The sequence below is a fragment of the Etheostoma cragini genome, chromosome 7 (assembly GCF_013103735.1).
Source record: "Etheostoma cragini isolate CJK2018 chromosome 7, CSU_Ecrag_1.0, whole genome shotgun sequence".
NCBI classification, from domain to species: Eukaryota; Metazoa; Chordata; class Actinopteri; order Perciformes; family Percidae; genus Etheostoma; species Etheostoma cragini.
In genome coordinates this window covers 9,693,280-9,717,330 of record NC_048413.1, presented here as the reverse complement: position 1 = coordinate 9,717,330, position 24,051 = coordinate 9,693,280, and the positions used below count along the sequence as shown (strand labels likewise).

At 41.3% G+C, this 24,051-nt stretch overlaps 1 protein-coding gene across 1 annotated transcript in view; it reads right to left on the bottom strand.

Moving 5' to 3' along the window:
• Positions 1-24,051, bottom strand: part of LOC117947855 (cadherin-4-like) — a 236,135-nt gene that overhangs the window by 68,744 nt on the left and 143,340 nt on the right. Inside the window, exon 4 of the mRNA XM_034877202.1 lies at positions 4,171-4,397. Within this exon, the coding sequence (XP_034733093.1) occupies positions 4,171-4,397 (227 nt within the window). The remainder of the gene's footprint in view (positions 1-4,170; positions 4,398-24,051) is intronic.

Below are 24,051 nucleotides of genomic sequence, written 5' to 3'. Positions count from 1 at the left end.
ATTAATTAATTAATTATTAATTGATAATAGCAGCTTTATATATATTCACTGTAAGAAAGTATATCATCATCATCAACATCAAGAATAAACTTGTAATCTTAGCTTAACACAGTCAGGAAGCCTTTAGAACACTTAAATGATGTATTGATGTAAACAAAACATTAGCAGTGCAGTAAAATACTAATTTCCGTAAAATTTAGTAAGCATTTTCACTTAAATAAAGCATGTCTAAATTACTTCTGTCTCTAAATATCAGTTAAGGGAAAGTAGCAGGTCTCCTTTTGGCAACTGATGTAGCTAAAGCCCCTGAAACAGACTAAAACATGATCATATTCACAAGCCTAAACAGCCCCCTATACCCCATCGTCCTCGTCTTGTACGGGGTTGGCAGTCTGTATAAGAGACAGAATAATGTCCAAACACAAATGTTGCCAAATTCCATGTTTGCTGTGCTGTGTGACAAGTTCACTGAAACATGCACATGATCCTTTGCATTCAGTCGATATTCAGGAGACCAACCACTGCCAAGTGCAACATGCCTGTATGCACAAACAGGGCTCGTCAGCAGAGCAGGATGAGACAGATGTGAGCTGGGGCTGGACAAATATATTTTTATTCTTCAGAGAGAGGAAGACTAAGTTGGGGTTACTGCAGGGGATGGTTGCCCCACGTCCCACCGGTGCAATGCGGGGGAGGCAGAGGTGGGGCGAGATGTTTGGGATTGAATGAGGAAGAAGGGTTGTCAGAAACAGATGTGCGCCCCCCTCACTCCTCTTTCCTAAATAAGTCATGCTCCAAATCCTTTTATCTACACATGCTAACAGGTACTAGTGAGTTCCCCGAGGAGAGATGTAAAGAGAAAAAGATGGCGGGAAAAAGAAAGAAAGAGAAAGAGCTGTGCCCATCACTGCTGCAAAAGGCTTAAGTGGTCTTTTCTCTAGCCATGGTGTAATTCTGATCAAACCATGTAGCTCTGATTCACTCTTTCTTATTCACACTCACACAGAAAGAGAGAAAGTACAGGAAGGTGATGAAATTCATTAAAAAACAGGTTAAGCGGAGACTTGTCTTTGCAATTATTCAAACTTTTATGAAAAATGAAGATAAGGGGCAGTAGCAAACTAGAGTCAGCTGTCAAAGTGCCCATATTATGAAACAATCACTGTTTCTGGGATTTGGGGTGTCATTTTGGCTCTCTAATGCTTCCAAACGCATATAAACATGGAAAAAAAACTATCCATGCTGTTTTGACGGTTTCTGAACGACCTCTGCCTTCAGTCTCCTGGTGAGGTGTTCAAAATTTGCACGGCTTTCTACGTCACTAGCTGAGATGAGGTGGCTAACCGTAGCATATGCTAGCGCTAGCATGTTAACACTGCTACAACGCACACTAGTTCACCATAATCTCCAAAATAACTACTCACATGTCCTTGTTCTGCAGGTAGTGCCCCTCGTATAGAAGAAGTCTGCCAGCTAATCTTGCCTTGTACTGACCAAAGTTGTAGAACGAGTAGCTAGCTGATGTGATCTTACCTAGCTACTTAGCATGTGCAACTCCCACAAAAAGTAGTGTAGAAGTGAGATATCTCACTCTGTAGCTGAATCAGAGACCTAAACACACAGGGTGAAAACAGGATCTGCAGCAACAAAACAACAATAAAAAAAAAAATGAAACCATGTAAACCTATTCTGGTACAACCTCAAAATACAATTATGATGATATTATGATATACAGATCGCGGGAATATAAAGGGTGTGTTTTTTCTCTGGATCCAACACAAAGGACGGCCTAAACTCTTTGAGATACAACCATGCACTTAATTCAGATAACACCTATATACTGTAGTCTAATCATGAGACACTTTAAGCCCTAAACAAAGAAACAACGGCACATAGACCATACATAGCAATTAAAATTTTACGCAAAATATGCATAATTCACACTTGATCCGACATAATCTCATACAAAAAAAAAAAATAACATTCTCGCACACATACCTGACACACACGCTTATGCACACTAACGCTATGTGAATAGGAGTCACTGAGTGTGAAATGGATGCAGCCCCCCCGCCCCCCAGCCCTGGTGCCATCAGCCTTAGCCAGCTGGCGGTGGTCCCAGTTCTTCCCCTCCATGCCACAGCCTCCCCAAAACCCTGCACGCTTTGATATCAGCCAGCCCCTGGCTACCCAGACATCTGGAAGTTATTATTCAACAGAGCACGCCACAAAGCGCCATTTCCATAATGAAACATCACATTTTGTTTTAGCGCCCCGCTTCCAGCTCGCGCTGCATACATGTTCCTACGTGTGCCGTATTTCTGACCTCTGGCCCTGTCTCGCTTTCTAATTTTCTGTCTGTTCATGGCTCCTCAGTTTCTTTATAATAGTTGACTCACTGGAAATTGAAGTAGAATAGCCAGTAAATTTATCTTTGACACATTGTTGTTCAATACTGTAGCTCACACCATACTAGCCAGTGAAGCATTTAATTTCATTAAGCTACAACAGTGAGAGAATAAAGGCCAACCTATTCAGAGTCAGAGCAACATACTCATCTTTCCACCCACTCCCACTGACAGATCCTTTGTAGGCCAATGTCCCACTCCGCCTCCCTATTTGTCTTGATGATTCTCTTACTGACTTTGTGCCATTTCTTCTTTTTCAAAATCTAGATACTCATAAAAAGTTGGACTTTCGGAACAGTGATATTTAAAATAACCTTGCTGTTAGAGGTTTTACAATGTTTTTGTTTCTATTTCAATATGTTGCTTACACACTTCTAAAGTTTAGTTTTTTATGGGTTAGGATTAACTCAAGACTCAAAGTGATTGCAATATAGTTCAAATGGCTTCTGAAATTTTGTGAAGTGTATTTGCCCGTGTATCTCGCTTAGCACTGCAATAAATAACCTATGAAGGGGGTTTGCTGCCTTCTGCCAAATTGTAAATGAGATGCAGCCATCCATCAGCCTGAACTGGAATGAGTAGGTAATGCAAATTAAAAAAATTTTGCATTTAAAACTTCAATCATGGATTTTCTCTAATGATACACTAACTAGTAACACTGGAGGAAAATGTTTATTCCTGAAATGACAGGGGCAGTGAAAACAAGGTAGAAACACACTGACAATGTCGATCGTCTGGAGTTGTGTTTATGGCCACTTGATAATTCATTGTGAAAAACATCTAGCTCTTTAGCTGCTAAATGAAGTTCCCCAGTTAGTCGCTAACTTTGTTTGGTTGCTGGGTCTGAGCAGGTAGTGTATAATGGGTCTTTAGAGATTTTTCACAGAAAACTACTGCCTGTAATGACATGAGCTAAAAAAATAAATAAAGCTCGGTAGAGCTAATAGGAATGGCTAAGTCAGGTGATACGATAATTCTGTGAGCTTGTCGCTAAAAGAAACCCCTTTCACCTTAGACATTTTTATCCTTCGCTGTTATAAGTATTTATATATACATATGTACACACATCTATTACAATTGCTTCAGGAATATTGTTTAGTCACTTTTATAAGACTGTATTTTCACATACAGTTTTAAAGTTTTAAATGTTAGCGTGTTTCTATGGCCAGTAAGGGACAGCTGGTTGCTACCAAAAAACAACTTTGCCAACCAAGCCTTAGTGGATCCATTTCAGTCAGTATGTCTTGTAAGTGATACATCTGTCTCAGCTAGATGTGATGTTGTCAGGAACACTGCCCCTCATCATGTGTGTTGTCGTTACCTAATCTGATTAACACTTGTGCTGATATTGACAATCAGATCTTGCCTTGTGGTGCTGTAGTCACGGGGAAGGATGATCAATCCCCGTATGACCTCTGACAGCTTTTAAATGGAGGAGGAAGGAGTCAAGGACCCCCGGGGTATCCAAGGCACAGGATGTTTTCCAATAACAGCTTATGTCTGAGGGGAATCATACTCTCCCCCTGTGGCAGTGTGATTCTATCACTTTCAGCCACGTGCTACTTCTATTTGCTGAAGTCTCTCTCTCCATCCCTCCATCTCTCTCTAAAACCCCAAGGAGTTCTGACCTTATTCTTGGCTGTTGCTGTTACCAGACCACTGGAGGGAATTTGATAGGAAGAAGAAACTCTGGGCTGGTAATTGGAATTTGAAGCATGATATTTGCGTGTCTGTGCTTGAGCTCAGTAAGAGCAAAACTCACCTCGTATTCATTTTGTTGAGTTGATGGGGAGTCAATTAAGGCCAGTTGGACAACGGTCTCCCAGACATGTGTGTGTGGACCACTTGCTGTCAGTTTAAACTGGACAGGTTCGTCCAGGCTGGCTCCCTCTCCCTGGGCAAAGATGGACCCATCAGTCTGCACGCTGAAGAAAGGGTCACTGCTCTGGAAAACCACAGCCTCATTCCCCATGCAGTCATTGAACGTCACTGTAGACAAGAGAATTGAGGAGATTTAATATACTATTTGTTAGAGCATGCATTGTCTTGTCATGTAACAGTTGAAAATGCTGCTCTCTCACTCACACACACACACACACACACACACACACACACACACACACAGTGCACCTGTAGATAGTATAGTGACAGCTTAGAGATATTGTATCATTGTGCTTGGTTTGAAACTGGTGAATATGCCCATTAGTCTCTATTAATTATAGGTCAAAACATCACAAGATTAAGAGTATTTAGGATTGTTCTCTCCAGCTTCATGTGAAAAAAAACTGCCTTGTGATGGATTGGTCTGCTGCTGAGGGGGTTAAGCATTGATCTTAACAGAGCTTCTTTTGTAGGTGGACAAGAAGACCTGATCATAATAAAAACTGGTTAAATTGTTTTTTAAATAATATGATATTAAATGATATGCTATCTTCTTAATCCTACCAATCAAATGTTCAGCCACTTTTGCATTAGCAGTAAGTATAATCTATACATACAAACAATAGAAATGTTACCGTTTTATTATGAAATATTGATTCCTCTAGTGTTGTGGCATAAAAGCACTATTCTTTTTTATCCCGAATAAAAAAAACTATGCTTTTAATCTGAAGGCCAAATCGCTCCAGTTATCTCTGACAGCTCGGCTCAGCTCTCAGCCATGAGGTCATCTACCTTCACCATGATTGCCGCCCAGGCCGTTTCATCCTTTTCTTTTTTACACTTTGTTTTTATAGGTATGTGACATATATGAAAACCGCAAGCATTAAGCAGTTCTTATCACAACACAGCACCATCGCGCTAAATGGCTTAAAGGCATTTTATAAAAGATTCTCCTAAACAACTAAGTATAGACTTATAAAAAGGAAACAACCATCACTTATGAACCACCAGAAGTATGTGAAGGTGTCTGTATCTGCACAGACTCTGACCTCTGAGCGTATTTTCTTCCTATTTTGCTGTATTAGGGAAGTTTCTGGGCATCAAGCATGCATTCAAGAGGACACGAAATGGTGAACACAGCAGCAAAAAGATGCAAATATAGCAAGGCAAAATGCCAAGCTGACGAAGCTTGTTCAAAAAGGACAGTGAAAGCGTATGAGATGCTGCAGGTGGAACACTGGGCTGTTTTCTGGAAACCACGGTCAGGGGACATGCACTTCTGGTGTTGCTGGGCCGGGGGAGGAACGGCCAACTTTCAATGTTGTGTTCAGGGGCGTAGCACTAAATTCTGGGACCTGTAGAAAAGCACTTTCTATGGCCCCCTTCCCATATCCCAAGCTATTCATTCTAGCATCTTTTTGGGCTCTCATGTGAGTACTCAGTCCCCTATTCACCCCCAGTCCATCACCCCTGGTTGTGTTTACAAAGAGTAAATAACAATTTACAAAGAGTAAGTTACACTTCCTTGCATAGTATGCCTTTAAAAAGGATGACCGGGTTCATTGCATGCTTCACCTGTTCTTCAAATAATACAGTATATATACTTATATCATATCTTAGGAGAAATTAAGTGCAGAGTGTAGTAAAATAAACACTTAAATGCGTATGTTTTGGTTTTCTTTTCAATACTCTGAAAGACCAAAAACCTCAAAATTAAACAGTGCATGAAAAAAAATGTTTTTGCCTGCCATGTCTAGCCACAATTTATTCCCAACAAGGACAGACAGAGCAGGGACATCTGGACATCTAGAGCATCCTTGCTATACACAAACTATTCATTAGAAACTGTGACTAATATGCAGCAAATTAACTTAAAAAATGTCCTTATCTATTGCCTTATAAACTGAACATTACAAACAATACAATAAGTATGAGATATAATACTCCAGAATAAAACCATACCCAGACAGAGAAATAACCAGAGGGAGGTCAAGATGTAGAGAAAAAAAATCTCTCTCAAGGTTTGTGCTCTCCAGTGTAGACATACTTGTGTCTATCACCTTGAGATGGAACTGTTTCCATCAGCTCAGTATTGAGCTTTGTGCATTGTTAGTGCACTCTTGCGTTTGATCTCTTGTGAGACTCTCACACAGTTCATGATAAGATGAGTTCAGTCACAGACAACGGTAACCCATACTGGCCTACCATCCTCATCTCCTCCCACCCCGCAGCCTTTCCTCTCTGGGATTACAATGTCTAGACGGCATATTGTAGTAAACCCTGAGATGAAGGCCGTAACTTACTGCTGTATCTTCTCTTCCCACGTCTCTACAACAACTGAAACAAGGCTTCCATTCCAGTAAGTATACTGCGAGTAAATCCAGCTTTTTGTCCTGTCTGGCCCTAAATATGCCTGTGATCATGCCAGTGCCCTTCTAAGGCCAGTTGTCCAGACAGCCACTCAGAGCTGAGTCAGAGAGGGCAGCTCTTCAACAACACTGAGTGTAACAGGTGCTGCACAAGTGTCTTGGTCTAGACAGGAGGAGAAAGGACATAAGAGATGGATCATATCAACCCAAGAGGCAAAAATCCATTGCTGTTTATCATACTGTTTCTCTCTGTGTCGCTGAACATTTCTGCCGTAAACAAGCAAAAACAAAAAAAAAGCCTGCTTGCTGTTTTCTATTTACATTCTCTTTCCCTTTTGTCTAATTATTTTACCATTATTTGTTTCTCAAAGATTAGATTTGGGAGGTGGTGAGTGACAATAACAAACACACCAGTTGGCAAACATGTGTCTGTGCAAACAGAGTTTTGGAAGGCTGCCTGATTATAATAAGAAAGTCCAAAATCAAAGCATGCTTTATTTAAGTCCTCATATCTGTGAAAACCGTCACACAGTAAAAATAAACACAAGCAGCAGGTGGTCTGTTGTCCCTTCTCTCACTGTCCTCCAATTATTATGTCTCTCTTTGAGCTAGGCACGCAGCCCCCCAGTGCAGCAGTCGTGGCTGGAAGAGGCCTATGGGCTAAGGCTTTACACTGAGGGGAAGGCTAATTAAGGGGGGGTGTGTTCAATTGTATTAAAGAAAGCAAGTGTGCCTGGGTCTTAATTAGAATACTATATACTGTATATCTGAGTGAAAATAAGAATTTTTTGAAACACAATTTGTAGCACAGACATTCTGTACTTGAATTTAAAAGTGTCTGCAGAGGTTTGGACCTCATGGCAGAGAGGTGCTGGGTAACGTGTGTGTGTGAATGATTGTGCGTCTATGTGTAAGGACCCAGTGGTGGACTGGCAACCTGCCCAGGTCGCTGTTTTACATCTCACATTTTTATTTCTTAATTCATTACTTTGTTTCTGGTTAGAGGCATTAATGGTACAGGCCACAAAATATGGTTAATTTATGCCATGATATCTTTTGTGGTGATTTAATATGTTGCTCACTATTTGTTTGATGAAAAAAAAAGAAATCTGTGAAAATCTGCGAAAGCCGAAATTGATAAGCCAATAAACAAGTAAGTAAGTGTAGTATAAGCTGTAGGCGCATAATCGGTCCATGTGTGTGTGTGTGTTTGTGTGTGTGTGTGTATGTAGGCATTTATTGATTGCCTCCATGTCTCAGCAATGACAAGCTGAACTAACTGCACCAATACCCACACACAAATGGAGCGACAGGCTGCACGAAGAGTACCCAGAGGCTCTTGTTCATGCACCAATTAAAGAAAAAGACAGTGCCAATGTTACCTCTCCATCAACACACACACACACACAAAGACACACACAGACACACACACACACACACAAATATACACACACCCAATAGCTCCTCCTTCCCCAGTTGGGTCAATACTGCTATAAGAGAGATTATAAAATCGGCCAACAACAGAGCAATGAAGCCCAACGGCACAGTGCTGCACATTAACAAGTCGTATAAAACAGTGGGCCCAGGTTGTGCATTGATCTGGCAAATAACACAGACAGCCTGGTGTGCCAAGCAGCCAGCCCAGCACTTCTGCACTGTGTCGAGCAGTCACACCCTAGAAATGTTACAAAAGCTACTATGCTATGTGCGTTCCCACACAGGGAGAAAATATATTCCATGATATCACCATTGCATTGTGTGCTGCTTGGATGATATCACACCCGAAATCACATTTTCACATTTATCCACACTTTTCTAATTAAAGTTCCCCTCTCCCTCCAACAAGACAAGGACAAGGAGGAGAGCAGCGCTGAAAGAGTTGTGACCTTCTTGTGGTGTTCTCTGGACAGCCTGACAGGAAGTAGGTGACAAGTGTTGAAAGGGAAGTGAGAAAGGGATACAGTCAGGGGAGAGAGAGAAAGCTAAGGAGTGACAGAGAGAAGGTGAGAGGAGAGGGGGGAGAAGGGAAGGGCATGAGAGAGAGAGAGATGATGAAAGGATGGAGATTGTGCGGAGGTGGCAATCAGAGAGACAGGGAAATGAATAAAAGACCATTAAAGAGGAGAAAGGGAAGGGAAGCTGCGAGAAAGCTTATAGGCAGATTACAGTTGCAAGACTGGAGATCTCCAGAGGCAGCAGAGTTTAGAGCTGCAGCCATTTGAAATGTTCAAAGTATGATGCATAGAATGCATCAGATGTCACCCTGCCCTAAAAAAACAGTAAATATACACTCTAACTAGCCCTGGTCTTTGCTACAATCAAACCCATTAAGGAAACGACAGGAGGAAGTAGTATTGTAGAATGAAGATGATGATGCGGAGGAGCCGAGAGGAATGGGAGGTGAGGTGGAGGGGGCCGGGTAGCACAGCGGATGGGGGCCTGGCACTGGGATCCTGGCTCAGTGAACTGGCTCTCTCTCACACAGCCACATTGGAATGGAGGGGATGCTCAGATGGCTGTTTAAACAGGTTAATTGGGCTGGCCTCCCGAGAGATAGGGACAGATGGATAGATGGATAGAACGAAAGAGGAGAGAAAGAGAGAGCAAAAGAGCGACAAAGAGAGAGCAGTGGAGCTCAGAGAGATGGAAACAGAGGGCTGGTTGAAGAGAGGGATGGTGGGAGAACAGTACGGCTGCTGATCAGAAGCACCATGGGGAGTGTGCAGTCTAATCAGAGTGGAGCGGAGCTCCACAGTGGACTGGGCTCTCTGTGACTGGCTAACAGAGCCAGGTCCACCGTCTACTGCTGAAAAGAGACAAACGTGTGATGGAAGGGTGCAATGTTAGGAGCACATCGGGGAGCTGGTTCATTAAAGTCAATCATAGAGACTGGCTCATCCATCCATCCCTTCTATAAAAATACAAATGCATGGTGGCAGTGACCAGCTCACATTACAAAAATGCTCACAGTATGTAAGCACACACAGACCCAAAAACGAGAAGGAACGCTAGACACGGAGCCTTTTATACGAGCATCCGCAAATAAAGTGCAAAGACAAAACATCACAACAAATATTTATTTTCCAATATCCTTTTTCATGAAAAGAACCATATACATATGATAAAAAGTACAAATGTATTATGTATAAAAGCTACTCAACAGTCAAATATGAATGAAAGCAAACTTAGTTTAACTTTCTAACGTGCTTGTAGTGATTTAATTATTGGACTTATGTCCATATGCACATGGGAAATTCAAAGAATGATCTGCTATCATGTTACACTACAAAGTCACAACAAATTAAAAACAAAATCATTTTAATGAGGTGAGAGGTTTTAAATCTTACCCACAGACAGAAAAATGTGATGACTAATGTTAATCACAGCTTCACAAGTTTGCTGTTTCACTGTTCTACTTCAGTGGTGAGAGAGACTAAAAGAGGCTTTATTGGTTGGGAGGAAATAGCGAACTTGCAAGGGGAAAAATAAAAAATATATAAAATATCGTTTGTAGACATAAACTGAAAGTTTGTTGTGAATGGCACGGAGTAAAACGTGCTACAGTATCTCATTAGCTTTAAAAAAAATAATGCTTTTATTCTGGGCATTCTTTCATTCTTGTTTTGCATTTTGGTCATCTAACAACTTCCCAGTTTCTTTCCTCTAAACTTTCCCAGCCTTGCTTATACAGCAACCCTGTTCTACTGCAGCGGACTGTGTACCATAAAGTGAATGGAGAGTTGTGTGTGTCCTGGATATGGATGGCCTGTGGTGTCTTATGTAAAATTAAGCAGCTTTACTCTGTGTTTTTGTTCGGTTGAACACCATTACACTTTACTTCACTGCTCTGCTTTCTCTGGCTGAAAATCCAAGACGGCAGGCTGCAGATAGAGGGTGGCAACTTTTTACCCCAAAACACCTCTGTTCGTTTCCTAGATATCCTATCTGCTATTTCGGGTGTACTGCATTAAATTTTAACCGAATGAATGAGAGAAGCGCCCAGAAACAAGAAAGGGCTTACGGCAAACACAAAGCTACTTATAGCAGAATGCACGTGCACTGTTTTGCAAATGTGTGGCCACTCCTGTAAGTGTGGCGGTCATACACCTCCTCAAAACATCAGGGCTTATTTTAACCTTTCTCTCAGCAGTTAAACAGCAATTAAAAAGATGCTGTGCGTGGAAAGTATTGTGCTGTGTGTGTGTGTATATATATATATATATATATATATATATATATATTAGGGCTGGGCAAGTTAACGCGTTATCGTGTGAAGTCATTATTACTTACTTTTCTTATCACCAGAGTACTTCCAGTCTGAAATATCACCTTGACAGTTGATGCCAGCAAATACAATACAATAGCAATGAAACACACAGTGGCGCAAGGCTTCGGCAGACTACGTTAGATGCAGCGTGTGGGTAATTTTAGATAAACAAAGGCAAGAGACGCTAACAAATACCATAGCAACGTGGACAGCTACAGACTGCAGGCCCAGTAGAGGACATCGGTCTGAGAATCGCAACAACGACGGCAGGTATGAGATTCCCTCGACACGCACCATCACAAGAACAATACACGAGTTGTTTGAAAAGGAGAGGACTGCAAAAGCGACCACGCTACAACATGTGCGCGCGGGACACTTTATTGAAGTTGCACAGCAGTGGAATGTGTCAAATAAAGTCCCCGCAGTTAGCCCAGATAGTACGAATAGATACAAGATATGATCGCTGCTGCGAGCCGTCTGCCTTCATAACATGTCCTTGCTTTGCGCACGGACTCCAGCGTTGTCACAGTGTCTCTGCTTAACAGCGCGTTGGACAGTGTCCCTCAGTGTCTCTGCTTAACAGCGCGTTGGACAGTGTCTCTGCTTTACAGCGCGTTGGACAGTGTCCCTCAGTGTCTCTGCTTAACAACGCGTTTGACAGTGTCCTTGCAAAGTGCAGAAAAGTTGTGGGGCTCTAAACCCAGTCCAGCAAGGCTGCAGAGTTAGAGCAACAACAGATCAACGTGTAGATAAGAAGGAGTCGCTTAGCAACACGTTCCAACCAGATGGAATTCAACTCTGGACATGATAAATGCAATATGTTTAAGTTGAGATGTACACTAAATATTTTATTTAACAGGCTACTTTATAAACAAAATAATGGTAAGTTTTTGCAGAACAAATGTAACGGCACTTTTGTTCATCTGGCGGAACATTTAAAAAAAAATTGATATATATACGCTACTTTTGAATTCATTATTTCATTTTGCGATTAATCGCAAATAATCAGGGAAATTATGCAATTAATGGCGTTTAAACATTTTATACACATATATATATATATACACACACACAGTATATATATGTTTCCCTGACTTGTTTTTAATATGGATTCATTCTAATATTTTTTAGATTTATTAAAATTTTATTTTTATTTTTTATTGTTATTGTTATTTATTCTTCTTCTTCTTCTTCTTCTTCTTCTTCTTCTTCTTCTTCTTATTATGCAACTGTGGCTGAATAGCCTTGGAAGGGGGTCTACTAGTGATAACAGGCTGGCTGATCTCAGAGCTGCTGGAGACTTGGCATGCATACTGTTGGCTAGTAACAGACATACACATTTGTGTCTGTACACATTGTATGTCAGTTGTCCAAACTTTTGACTCTGTGAAACCGACCAATCAACATTAGGTTAGGCTTAAAAGGATGCATTTAAACTTTTTTAAAGCATTTAAAGCATTTATACTTATTAGTTATTATTTCCTAGGCTGCAGGAAGGTGATTGACACACTAGGGGGAAGTTTTCTTAATCTTCACTGCAGAAGGAAGGAAGGAAATGTTCCTGACTTTAACATGGACTCCAGAACACTCAGCAACATCTACAGTCGCACCGTTGGAAGTATCCTGACAGGCTGCATCAGCTGCACAGCCCTCCACCCTAAGGCTCCACAGAGGGTGGGGAAAACTGCTTAGCACATCACAAGGACGTGCCGCCATCCATGGAGGACCTCTACACCCTGTGGTGCAGGAATAGGGCCAAGAGGATTATCAGGGACCCCAATCACCTCCGCCACAAACTGATTGCAAAGACTGAGTGCAAAGACACAGCTTCATCCCACAGGCGCTAAGATTCTGAACTCTTGAGCTCATCACTATTGTTCCTTAACCATTAAATACTTGTACATACTGTTTTATAACCTGTTTACATCTCTGTCTGTAGTTAGTTAATTAGTTTTATTTTATGTCTGTGTCATGTCGAAGATTTGGCCCATTCGAAATGGGATTACAATACACCACTATTTCAGACATCTTCTGGTCTCGCATATACAAATCATGTGGAGAAATACATAAATGACAGAAAACAACAATACAAAGAAAAAAAACAGTACATACAAACAAATATCTACAGATCATCACGGTATATACATAATTACTTCTTATTTTGTGCATATACATTTACTACATCCCTGTTTACATTGCAGTTTGCAATTACTGTCTAGCACATACGATATATTTAATTTAATTTTATATTTTATATGTTTTTTATATATGGATATATTTTACCACTATTTATGTCTTAGATATCTTTTTTTACTTGCATGTTTTTCTTTTCATACATGTATAAAGTGGCTTTATGTAACTTTATTAGTTAACTTTTTGATTCTAGCGGCCGCTTTGGACTAAAGTGGAAGTGTTTTCACCACATGTCTTTATGGTGCTGTATTGCCCTCAGTAGATTACTGAGTTAGTGTTATAGGGAGGTCGAGAAGTCGTGAGGAATATTTTGCTCAGACTGAAAATCATTCATTTACAATATGAGAATACATTACAGATGCATCATTTCAAGTGTTGGATGTCTAGTGAGCTAAACCGGATATCACTGTTGATGAGTCATGAGCCAAAGCATTAAGAGATTGCTGTAGCAACCAACGTAATAATAACTTATATTGCGCATTTCATGAAAACCTCAGACGCTTTACACAAGTACAGGGGCACAAGGGAAAAGAAACTAGTAGGCCAACACAAACACTGACTAAAAGAAAAAAATGTCCACGCTAAATGGAAGGGGATTGTAAATTAAGTCAAGGCTACTGACGTACAAACCACATCACACATTGTTGTGTTATTTTATGAATGAAATAGACATATTACAAGCCAGAGGGTCCATTTGGAGATGTTTTTGAATAATTTACAATCCCGTAAATCTGTTGAAAGCCTGACCAAGATTGCCGGACCTAGTTTTGCCCGTCTTTCACTTTCCCGTTAAGCTGTTAGTTGTTCTTCCCTTAATTTCCTTCTTTTCTGTGATGGCCGTGCACTAGTAGGCTATGAGCTACAACAACAGCAGATAGCTTCTAAAATAAAATGTAAATAAAATTAGGCATATGTAAATAAATCTCCTGCTACCTTCTACGTGCATTCTCACTATCACAGGCTTTGCGGGTGTTACACTGATATCTGGGACCCTTCAGAATGTGTGCTCTGTAGTGCCGTCTACCTGCCGTAAATCCTTTTGTGACATGGTGTGAAAAATCAGACCTGAGCAGAGGCATTAATAAAGACTATATAAAAATAGCCTTCTTTTCATTGTTGGTCTCGTTTGCTGTTACAGGTCATTTATGATCATCAGATGGAACATTACATAGTTTCAGAAACGTGTAAAAGTTTAAATAGTCGCTTTAAACAAGTATTATTGGAGGGAGCCCAAGATAAGATTCCCTTTGCCAATGACTGCTTCTCTGCAATTATTATGTAGATGACAATAAAGAACTTGAACCAAATCATATTCAAGTAAGCAGGCTGATTGTAGAGGGAATATACATTAATTCATAATTGTGTCAAGAATTTATGTTGAAGGCCCTCGTGTATTTGTGGTATGTACTGCAGTAGGCAAGTACAGTACGCCAGATTGCATGCATCCACAAGAATGTTTAAGCTCACAAATCAATAATGCCCAAGGACATATGCACATTCATAGGGGCCAATCACAAAGACCACACACACATTGTTGTTGACTAATCAGCCGGTCTCTAATGCCTGATTAGTATTCCTCTTCACCAAACACAGAAGTGCTTGATTGGCCTTCATCAATTCTCAGCCATCTCTCCCAGCAAGGGGAACTGAACTGTTGCCTGAGCTGACATTCAGAACTCCAAACAATCCCACTGTGTTACTACCAGTGAGACTCAGGAAAAGATATGGCAAAACCATCCTGTATATGAACACACAATGCCTAACAATGCCTGTGACCATGACAAAAATATTAGTTTCATGAAAAAAGATAAATCAAACCAACACAAAAAAAACTGCCAACTATAGTAAGTGTTTTACATGAACCATCCCATAGGTACGATATTTCTGTAGTTATCATGATGTAGCTACACCTCCAGCTTAATTGTTCCAGTCATGTTTCATTTTGTATTGTTTTTATTAAAATGCCATTCCCCACTTCTTCTCGTCTGCACTGTGTGTTTGTGTTGAGATATGAAAAATGGAAGAGAGACAGAAAGGGTGTGAGACAGCATAAATAGAGAATGAGAAAAAGAAAGAAAATCTTGTCTTTTGGCAATTAGGGCTGGCTTTAGTGGTGATTAGGAGAGAAGGCAGTAAAAGATAGAGATGGATCAAGTAGAATAAAGCCTCTCCCAAGAAAAGAAAAGACACTTCTGTAGAAAAAAAACAAGACAAAATAACAGCAGTATGAAAGTAAGCACAAACTTCTCCAACTTTCTTCACAGTAGTGGTCTATGCTGTGCAGCAACACACGCACGCACACACAAATGGTATTTACACTGCAAACCACAGATCATATCCCTATACTCCTCTCCTTCCTTCACAGCAGTTATTTGGCCTATTCCATGCCTTTCTGTGGTTACAGGGGGAAGAAATAAGCTGTAATATGTTCTGGTGGTTGCGGTTCAATGAGTTTTCTGGATCGATAGCCTACAAATTCAATGACGGATTTGAAGCATACAGTATGTCTCAGCCTCAACCTAGATTTCGTATCATTACTGTACTGTATATACAACTATTCACCAATGTCTAAAGCCCTGCAGCAAGTGATCTGATGCAGTCCGACCAGGATTTGTGCAGCAGACTGAGATCAGAATGTACTGAATGTGTTTGTGTAACATGGTCTGTCGTCTGCAGGACTGCTCATGGCTCTTGAGGTATAAGACGTGATGTTGGAGGTGGTGCTGGTATAGGCTCGAATGTGACTGAGAAGGGGGGATGGCTATCTTGTCTTTGAGAGTGTACAGTTTACTCTGAGAGGGACTGCTGCCATCTGCAATTTGCAACAAGTCCGGCTCTGAAGGATTTGGGTTTGCTTTTATGCATTCTAATTTTGCTAACCTTATTCCACCCCTTTTGTCTGCTCAGTCTACAATTCAGGTGCCACTTATCAAGTACAGCGATCTCAATGTCAGCGCCTCTAAGTGTGTGTGTGTGTGTGTTTGTCCTTTCCTCTCCAACCGTTATATCTATCCACCACTTTTGGAACAGCTCCCAGTCACTGCCCAGTCCCTACCCACTACACTAACTACTGCATTGCTTTATATTCTCTCTCACACAGGAAGGAAAATACAGACACACGAGTACAAAAAAGGCAGCTTAGTACAGGCCATAAAAAACGAAGGCTTCAACTTTGCCTTTATTTCAGTGTTTGCCTGCAAGCATCAAATATGCTTGTTGTAAAGAAAAAGAAATCATTTTCATATTGTTTTCTCAAGCTTCCACAAGGAAGCAAAGAGCACAAAATTGCTTTCCCCAACTGCTGGAGGAAATACAGGCTGTATTTCTCAAATCTAATCAACATCCCTCCATCAAAACTTTAAAAAAAAAAGAAAAGAGGTTCTGTTTTTGTAGGGGTCACAGCGTAAACCAGAGAATTTTCTCTGGCCTTTAAACCATGGAAAAACATACATGTAATTACACAATCTGTGTGGAGGATAGGGAACATGTTTTTTCCGTAGTAAGAGGTTATATAGCTTTTTTTTTTTCCTTGAAAGATAGCCATCAGGCTGTGATCCCTAAAATCCCGGAGCTAATGGTGGACTACGATGGCTGAACCAGGCAATTAGTGGGTCTGACGTTTCCCTGAGATATGAACTGAGCTGAAAGTTCAACAAACGGCCAAGAACGAGTACACTGTAAGACATTTCACGTTAGTTGAACTAGTTTAACCTGCTGCTCAATGTGCATTTACTATATTTAGCTTATTAACTAGGTTAATTGAAAACAGATGCAAACAGAAGGTTTACAAGTTTTAAACATTGATGAACAGAAATGTTCACAGCTGGCAGTGCAGACAAAGAGGGCAGAGATAGAGGCAAAAGTTAGATGGTGACATCAGGTTCATATAATCGTGAAATAAACAAGAACAGTGTTACACATTCCTACATCTTAAAATTTGCCTTAACAAAACAGGTGTCCGTTTACACATTTGCATCACATGTCAGATGGTAGTAAAGTAAGCAAAATCTGATTTCAGTCTATTTCTGAGGCGATGGATTCTAGCTGAGCACTGGTTTTAAGTTCATGATGACCCTCCAAAGGAACTCTCAAAGGAGTATTTCATATTTAGGGGTGATTCCTTCCGAGTGAACACAGTGAATCTGACTGCAGTAAAGAAAAATATATATAATTCAGCTCTGTTTAGTTCATGTGTAATGTAGGAGAACTAGAAATACAGAGCATTAATCACGAATAGTGATTTTTAGTGACTATCACACTAAAAATTTAGACCTTTTAACGCATTACAATTGTGTAATTAAACTTGAATTACAGTGTATCGAGTTCCCAGTTTTGACGATTAGAAATGGATGAAAGATTATTTTTTCAAAAAAGATGACTGCTCCTGTATCAACCCCTTAAATTTAATAAAAAATAAGATAAATAATACATTATAAAGATTATAAACTCATTAAAAATGAGCCATTGAATGTCATTGGTAATGTAGATGAAATTACTATTAAATAAACTTTCTTTAGTTGGAACTGTGCCTATATTAGATGATTTTGTATCTCACGGTTGCTCCATCCATTGCCAACAGTTCAATGTCAATGCATGGAACAATTTTTCCGTAACCTGAATTCCTAGTGCTTTGCACACTTGCTCAAAAACAACATTCTTACCTCGTGAATAGGGTTGACGTGAAAGAATAGTTCACTGATTTTGCATTGCACTTCTATAACATTGACTCACTATGGACAGTTTCTACTTTTTTTTTTTAAGAATCAATGTCTTCCAGTGATGTGGGCCCCAGATTGGTCTGGGCCCGTAAGCAACTATATACCCTGCTTACCGATAGTTACGCTTCTGAATCACTCAATTCTCTTTGACTACCTGCAATTGTGGCAGGTGGATTGACAGTGTTACCCGTCAATTGCAAAATCCACCCGCATTTGGCAGGTGGTCGGGTGTTAACTTCAGGCCCTGCTTCAGTACTCTAGCCTCAAGGGGGGTACAGTATATGTCTGGTAAGATCACCTTTTTCTAACTTTTTCAGTCTTTAGTCTTCAGCCCCAATCAATGCTGACTCAAGACACATCACTTGAGGCAGTTTATGAGAACTCTTTTGAGCCACAAAATGATTTATAAAACTTTTTCCACATATATATTAGTACTCAAGACCCTGTAAACAGACTTGAATGTGTAAAATCAGTGGAGATGACTTATACAGTTGTACCTCTAATTGTGGCAAGATGCTTTGATTAAACAACTGAAAAAGTTAACCTGAGGGTGTGTGTATATCCACAAATACATACAGGATTGCATTTGTGTGAGTATAAACCTGTAAGCTAGAGTATAGTATCATGGAGCAAGCTAAAGGAAACACATTAGTCACTGATGATTATTACAATCATCATCCTGACAGCATCTGTTTCATTATGTGTGTGAGTACATGATGTTTTTCTATTATGTAGCAGCTCTCCACCTTCTTTAGGAGCTGAATGAGCAGCCTTTACAGAGAAGTGACAGATGGGTCTTAAAACTGTCAGCTAAATGTGTCTTAGGGCTTATAGACAATAACAGGGAATAGCCAAAGAATGACAGAGCTGAGTGTGTCCACATGAATGCATTTGTGTATTTGTGTGTGTGTCAAAGACACACAGGTTGAACGGTCCAAATATCTCTCCTGTGGGCAAAAGTGTGAAATAAAAACGCTTTACTGCAACTGTTGATAAGGTGCACACACTGATATGACGAGCCTGTTAGGTAACACCTATACACTGGCAAAAACCCTTAAAGCCTCTCTCAAAACACACACACACACACACACACACACACACACACACACACACACACACACACACACACACACACACACACACACACACACACACACACACACACACACACACACACACACACACACACACACACACACACACACACACACACACACAGCATGGGGAGAGAATCACAGAAGCTGGGGGCTGAAGGAGGCTGGCAGAGAAAGGCTCCCAGAGGTGCACACACAGACAGCAGCACAACAGCCCACCCTCTCCCCAACCTTCCAAAAACAAATCCTCCAGCACACGCAAACAAACACATATGCAAATGCACGCCTATCATTTGTCAGATTGTCAGAGACGGCACTAACCGTCACTGCAGCTAATTGTCGACTGTCTACGTGTGGGCTTTTATGAGAGGAGGGCAAGTGGGTGTGTCTATGTTTGTGTGAGGGATACTGTGCACATGTCCATCAGTATGGGTTTATTGTGTGTGTGTGTGTGTGTGGTCTGCTTATGGTATGTTTGTGTGTACCGGGGAAATAAATTAGCAGTGCTAGCAGGTTGCTCTGACAAGTCCTGTTAATGAGAACATCCTCCAGAGCCTTTTGAGTCGGGAAGAGAAACCAGAGGCCGTGATCATCTGTTCAGCCTGGAAGATGGCCTGGAGGGAGGGAGGTTGCAGAACGGCAAAAAGCCTGCACAATTAGACCACACCATCTGCAGGAGAGGTGCTAATGTGTAGCTGGAACTATGAGCAGTGGAAAAAGGAAGTGGAAAAAGGAAGAGGAAAAATAACTTTACTGTAGAAGAAGACCCAGAGGAGATAAAATACAGTTTTACGTAACTATGCATTCAAAAAAAAGCATGTGGCACTTGGAAGTCAGAAAGCCCCTAGGCAAGCATGCTGTAGTGATGTACAGCAGCGTTGCAAAGGCAACAACTGCCAAAGGCAGGTTGTCCCCATAGGATGTGTGATAGCTTGATATGAGTGAAACAGGGTCAAACATATTATTACAAAGCTGTAATGTGTTATTAAAAGTCTGGGATGTAGAAGAGTAGACTACTTTGAAGATTAGTCTGTCAGTGCAAGTGTCAGGCAATATGTACTGTGTGTAAGCGTATCGTATGCTTGCGGCAATATGTCTAAGCATAACTGTGTGTACTGCCCTGTATATGAATATATAATATATATGTATTTTCAGAGATGTGTGCGAGGTCAGACACAAAGTAGGGCTAAACAAGGAATCAATATGTGATCAAAATCACAAGTATTATATTTCTTTCAATAAAATTAGAATAATGATGGAAAAATGATGATTCCCTTCAATATCGTGATTCCTTTATTTAGGAATCATACGCACACACACACACACACACACACACACACACACACACAGAGAATCATAGAAGCTGGGGGCTGAAGGAGGCTGGCAGAGGGTGGCCAATTTGGCCAGAGTTGACTCGCCTGCACCTGACTTAGTGAGGCAAAGCCAACTGGCTCCCCATGAGTTTGTAAAATCACAAACCGAGTAGAGGGGTTTAGAAATGTATGAGGTGCTTCGCTGTGTAGCATTACCATGATTCATCTTCACAAAACCGCAAAAGCTTGTGATAATCGCTTTAGCTAATCCTTGCACGCTTCAGGCAAACAAGCATGGAGAGAGTGAAGGGGTGGTTCTTTAACCCTGGAGGGGAGGACTGAACCGGGTGAGGGTGCCAGTGTGGGTGGAACATGGTCAGGGTAGGAGATGATGTACTTTTTTTGTATTTTTATGTACTGTGTGTATGTGTCATACTGTATCATGCCACCTAAAGTACACCCAATCAATGAAACATGCATTCAAAATGTGAACTGGAAAAAATCAAATGAGGGGTTTTGCCCCAGATGCTTCGGATTGGTGTAAAGTTTGTATGCAGGCAACCTACTGTATATGTCTGTGTTTGCATAGCTTCATTGTCTAGGCTCAATCTCTACAGGCTAGCATCACTGTAAAGGCACATCCATCATTATCTATCATTCCTTTGACACAAATAGTGCTTCTCATTCTGAGCTCTGCCTGGTTGCAAAGCCTCACCTGTACTGCTTCTATTCCTAGACTTTGGATGCCTCCAGTAGAGCGAAAGCACAAAGGTTTACACCCAGACTGACACTTCTCTGGGATATGGCCTATAGACATGGCCACGGGATCACCTCATTAGCATCAGAAGGTGTTCTGCTCACTGACAAGTGAGACTTCACTGCGCTGCTCTCACAAAATAATGAGCAAATATAACCTCTAATGGCTAAATATAGGTAACCGTGGTCTCAAGAGACTTGGCGTAGAAACCATACACAGCGAGATGTGTCTCAGGCCTTTCGAAGTTCCATTGCAGTGTGGGCGTGAGGAGTGCACAAAGTAAACAAAAGACTTTAAGAGGAGGAAGTGATAGTTGAAAAGTGTTTGATGAGCGCTCTTAGCCTGTAGCTATAGCGCATTAGGCACAGATGAGCCACAGCCAGCTCCCACACTGTTAATGTGGAACACATTACAACTGCACAATGAGTTATGATTGCCATTAAAGAGCAAATGATTCAGACGTCACCGCTAGATTTAAAAGGCTGCGCCTGCTGTGCCCTGTCCTTTCTCATTCCTGCCCACGCTTACTCCTGTGACACTCCGGTGACAATCTAGATTGCTAAATGTGTCCACTTGCATTTGGCAAGCGATTCCATTTGCACAAAGAGTTGTGTTTTCTTTTGATGTTTCTATCTATGAACCTATTTGCGTCACTCAGTGTGTATGGAACCTTGAGCTGTGAAGTGAATAAATGCACTGACTGTGTGGAACACAGTAAATGGCTAAAACCAAGCATTTGTTTGAAAAAGTAGTGCATCACACTGACTCCTACTTGGTGAGTTTAACCGGAAACTTGGAAGGATCCCAATTCCTTATCCCTCTCTGCTTCTTTCTGTGCTAGCAGGAGTCCTTCAAACGGCATCATGCAATTCAGTAAACCGTGAGAGAGCAGGAGATGAAGATGATTGCGGAGAGAGAAGGTAAAAGAAGTGCGAAAGGGTAGACAGACGAAGAGTACTCCCTTTCAATGGGACTCTGTTTTCTCGCCCACATGATCCATCTCTTCCTCTGGGGCAGCGAGGCTAGCTGTGAATGAATGAATGAGAGGCAGAGCGTGGGCAGACGCTAAGGCTAAGATAATGATGCCGGTTTGTCAGCCCTGGCCTAGAGCGTCATCTCTTGGCACATGGAAGAAGAGGGAGATTGCCGGACAGTATGAAGGAAAAGAAGCTACATGGTTGTAAGCTTACAGTACTAAGCGTGCGTTTTCTCAAGTCTCCAGGCATCCAGCGTAGACAGGACAGAGGATCACTTGATACAGACGTTTGATTTCTACAAACACAGCTAATAGGCTAACAGAGTGTCAGTGGTCAGAAACCTCAACCGCTTCTCTCCATCTACACGCCAGCAAGGCAAAGCTGTGAGCAATTATGGCAAAGAGAAACGTTTCCATCCAAGAACATGTAATGAGAAGTTGGAGGCAATTCTTACAATCTGTCTTTAATATTTGGACCCCAGTGAGGCGGCCTCAACCGCTGCGGAGAAAATAAAGAGAAGAAACCTGCATTTGGTTATTAAGCTGCGATTCGGACTGTGAAAACTTAACCGAATGAAACCACCAAAGCAAGGATTGGTACTAATTATCACTGCTGTTCAACATCAGACAAACAAACAAACAAACACACTGCAAGTACTAAATATATTCTCCACGGGTTACATTGAGCCTCATTTATTTTAAGTCCTGCTGGAACTTGATTTGTGGCAGCAAACGCCCATGCTGTGCATCAGATACACGGCAGATGCTTAGCTACGACTAAACCCGTAAAGGCAACGCTTAATGGTACAGTCACGCAACCCCGATGAGTGGGTTACCAGAAAAACAATAAGCTGCGAGAAAAATCATAAAGTGCAAAGCTTTGAAAACAGATCATTAGATCTGTGACGACAGATCCCAATAACTCTGTCAGCGGGGATGAAAATGCCTGCATTGCATGAGGCACCAGCACAATGGGCCTGTCTGAACAACTCTAATATACATTATATTCAATGACTGAGTCATATTTCGCATCACGCAAGCTGCTAATATGAGTAACGATGGCGAGATGAAGAAAAGTTTATCGTTCAATAAATCAGTTTTTGGCAAGTCTCTCCCTGAGTCATTGGGTCTTCACCCTTTGTCACAGCCGATCACTGACTGAACAACAACAGCACAGTAAGAGACAAAAGCCCTGTCAGTGCCTCATTAGGCTGCTCATTAGGAAGCTGGCTGTATATTCAAACATTCTCCACAACTGACCATTTGAGTCAAGTCATCTCTCTTGCTCTCGCCTGCGAGGCTGAGAGCTCGAGGTCAGAAGGATCCGTCATTATTAGTTCCGTTACATTTTCTTGGACTTGTTTGGATCTAACGACCCGATCTTGGGGTCAGACAGCCTCGGGCCCTGTCTGCCCGCCTAACCTCCCCTACTCATACATACAACTTTGCATGGTCTTGATGCAGTGAAATACTTCCTTTCATTTGGTTACCTGACCCTTGCCTGCAGGCTCCTTGCAGTATAATTTGAATGGCCAGCGCTTGTACAATACATGGCTACACAATTTATTGAGATTGATTGAACTGCAGTAAAATTGCCTCTATGAATTAAGAGAAATCCGACATTACTACTGAATACATACACTTAAAAACATAAAGAAAACTGTCAATCACACGTGGTCAGGTCTGACAGTGTGAGACAGTGTTTATCTCTGGTGGGTTGAGGCCCAGATGCTGCGTACTCCAGTATTGGCTGCGGTCGGGGAAGGACATGTGGAGGAGGTGGCACTGTCTCCTCCTGCCAGAACAAGTGTTTGGCACCTGCCTGCCTGGCAGCCGAGCTACCGAGTCTGCACACAAGCTTCCCTCCGCATCTTTCTCTAAATAATCCATATAGCTCTGGAGAGTTTTTTTACGTAACACCCCCACTCATTATCCATGTTGCCTCTTGCTACGGCCTTAACTTCATTAATTTCTTCACTCACCCTTTGCATCTTTTTACGGAAGATTTTTAAAGTGAGCCGCCTTAAAAGGTATAGTAAGTGATTTTAACCCAATACACGTTTTAACAAATTCAA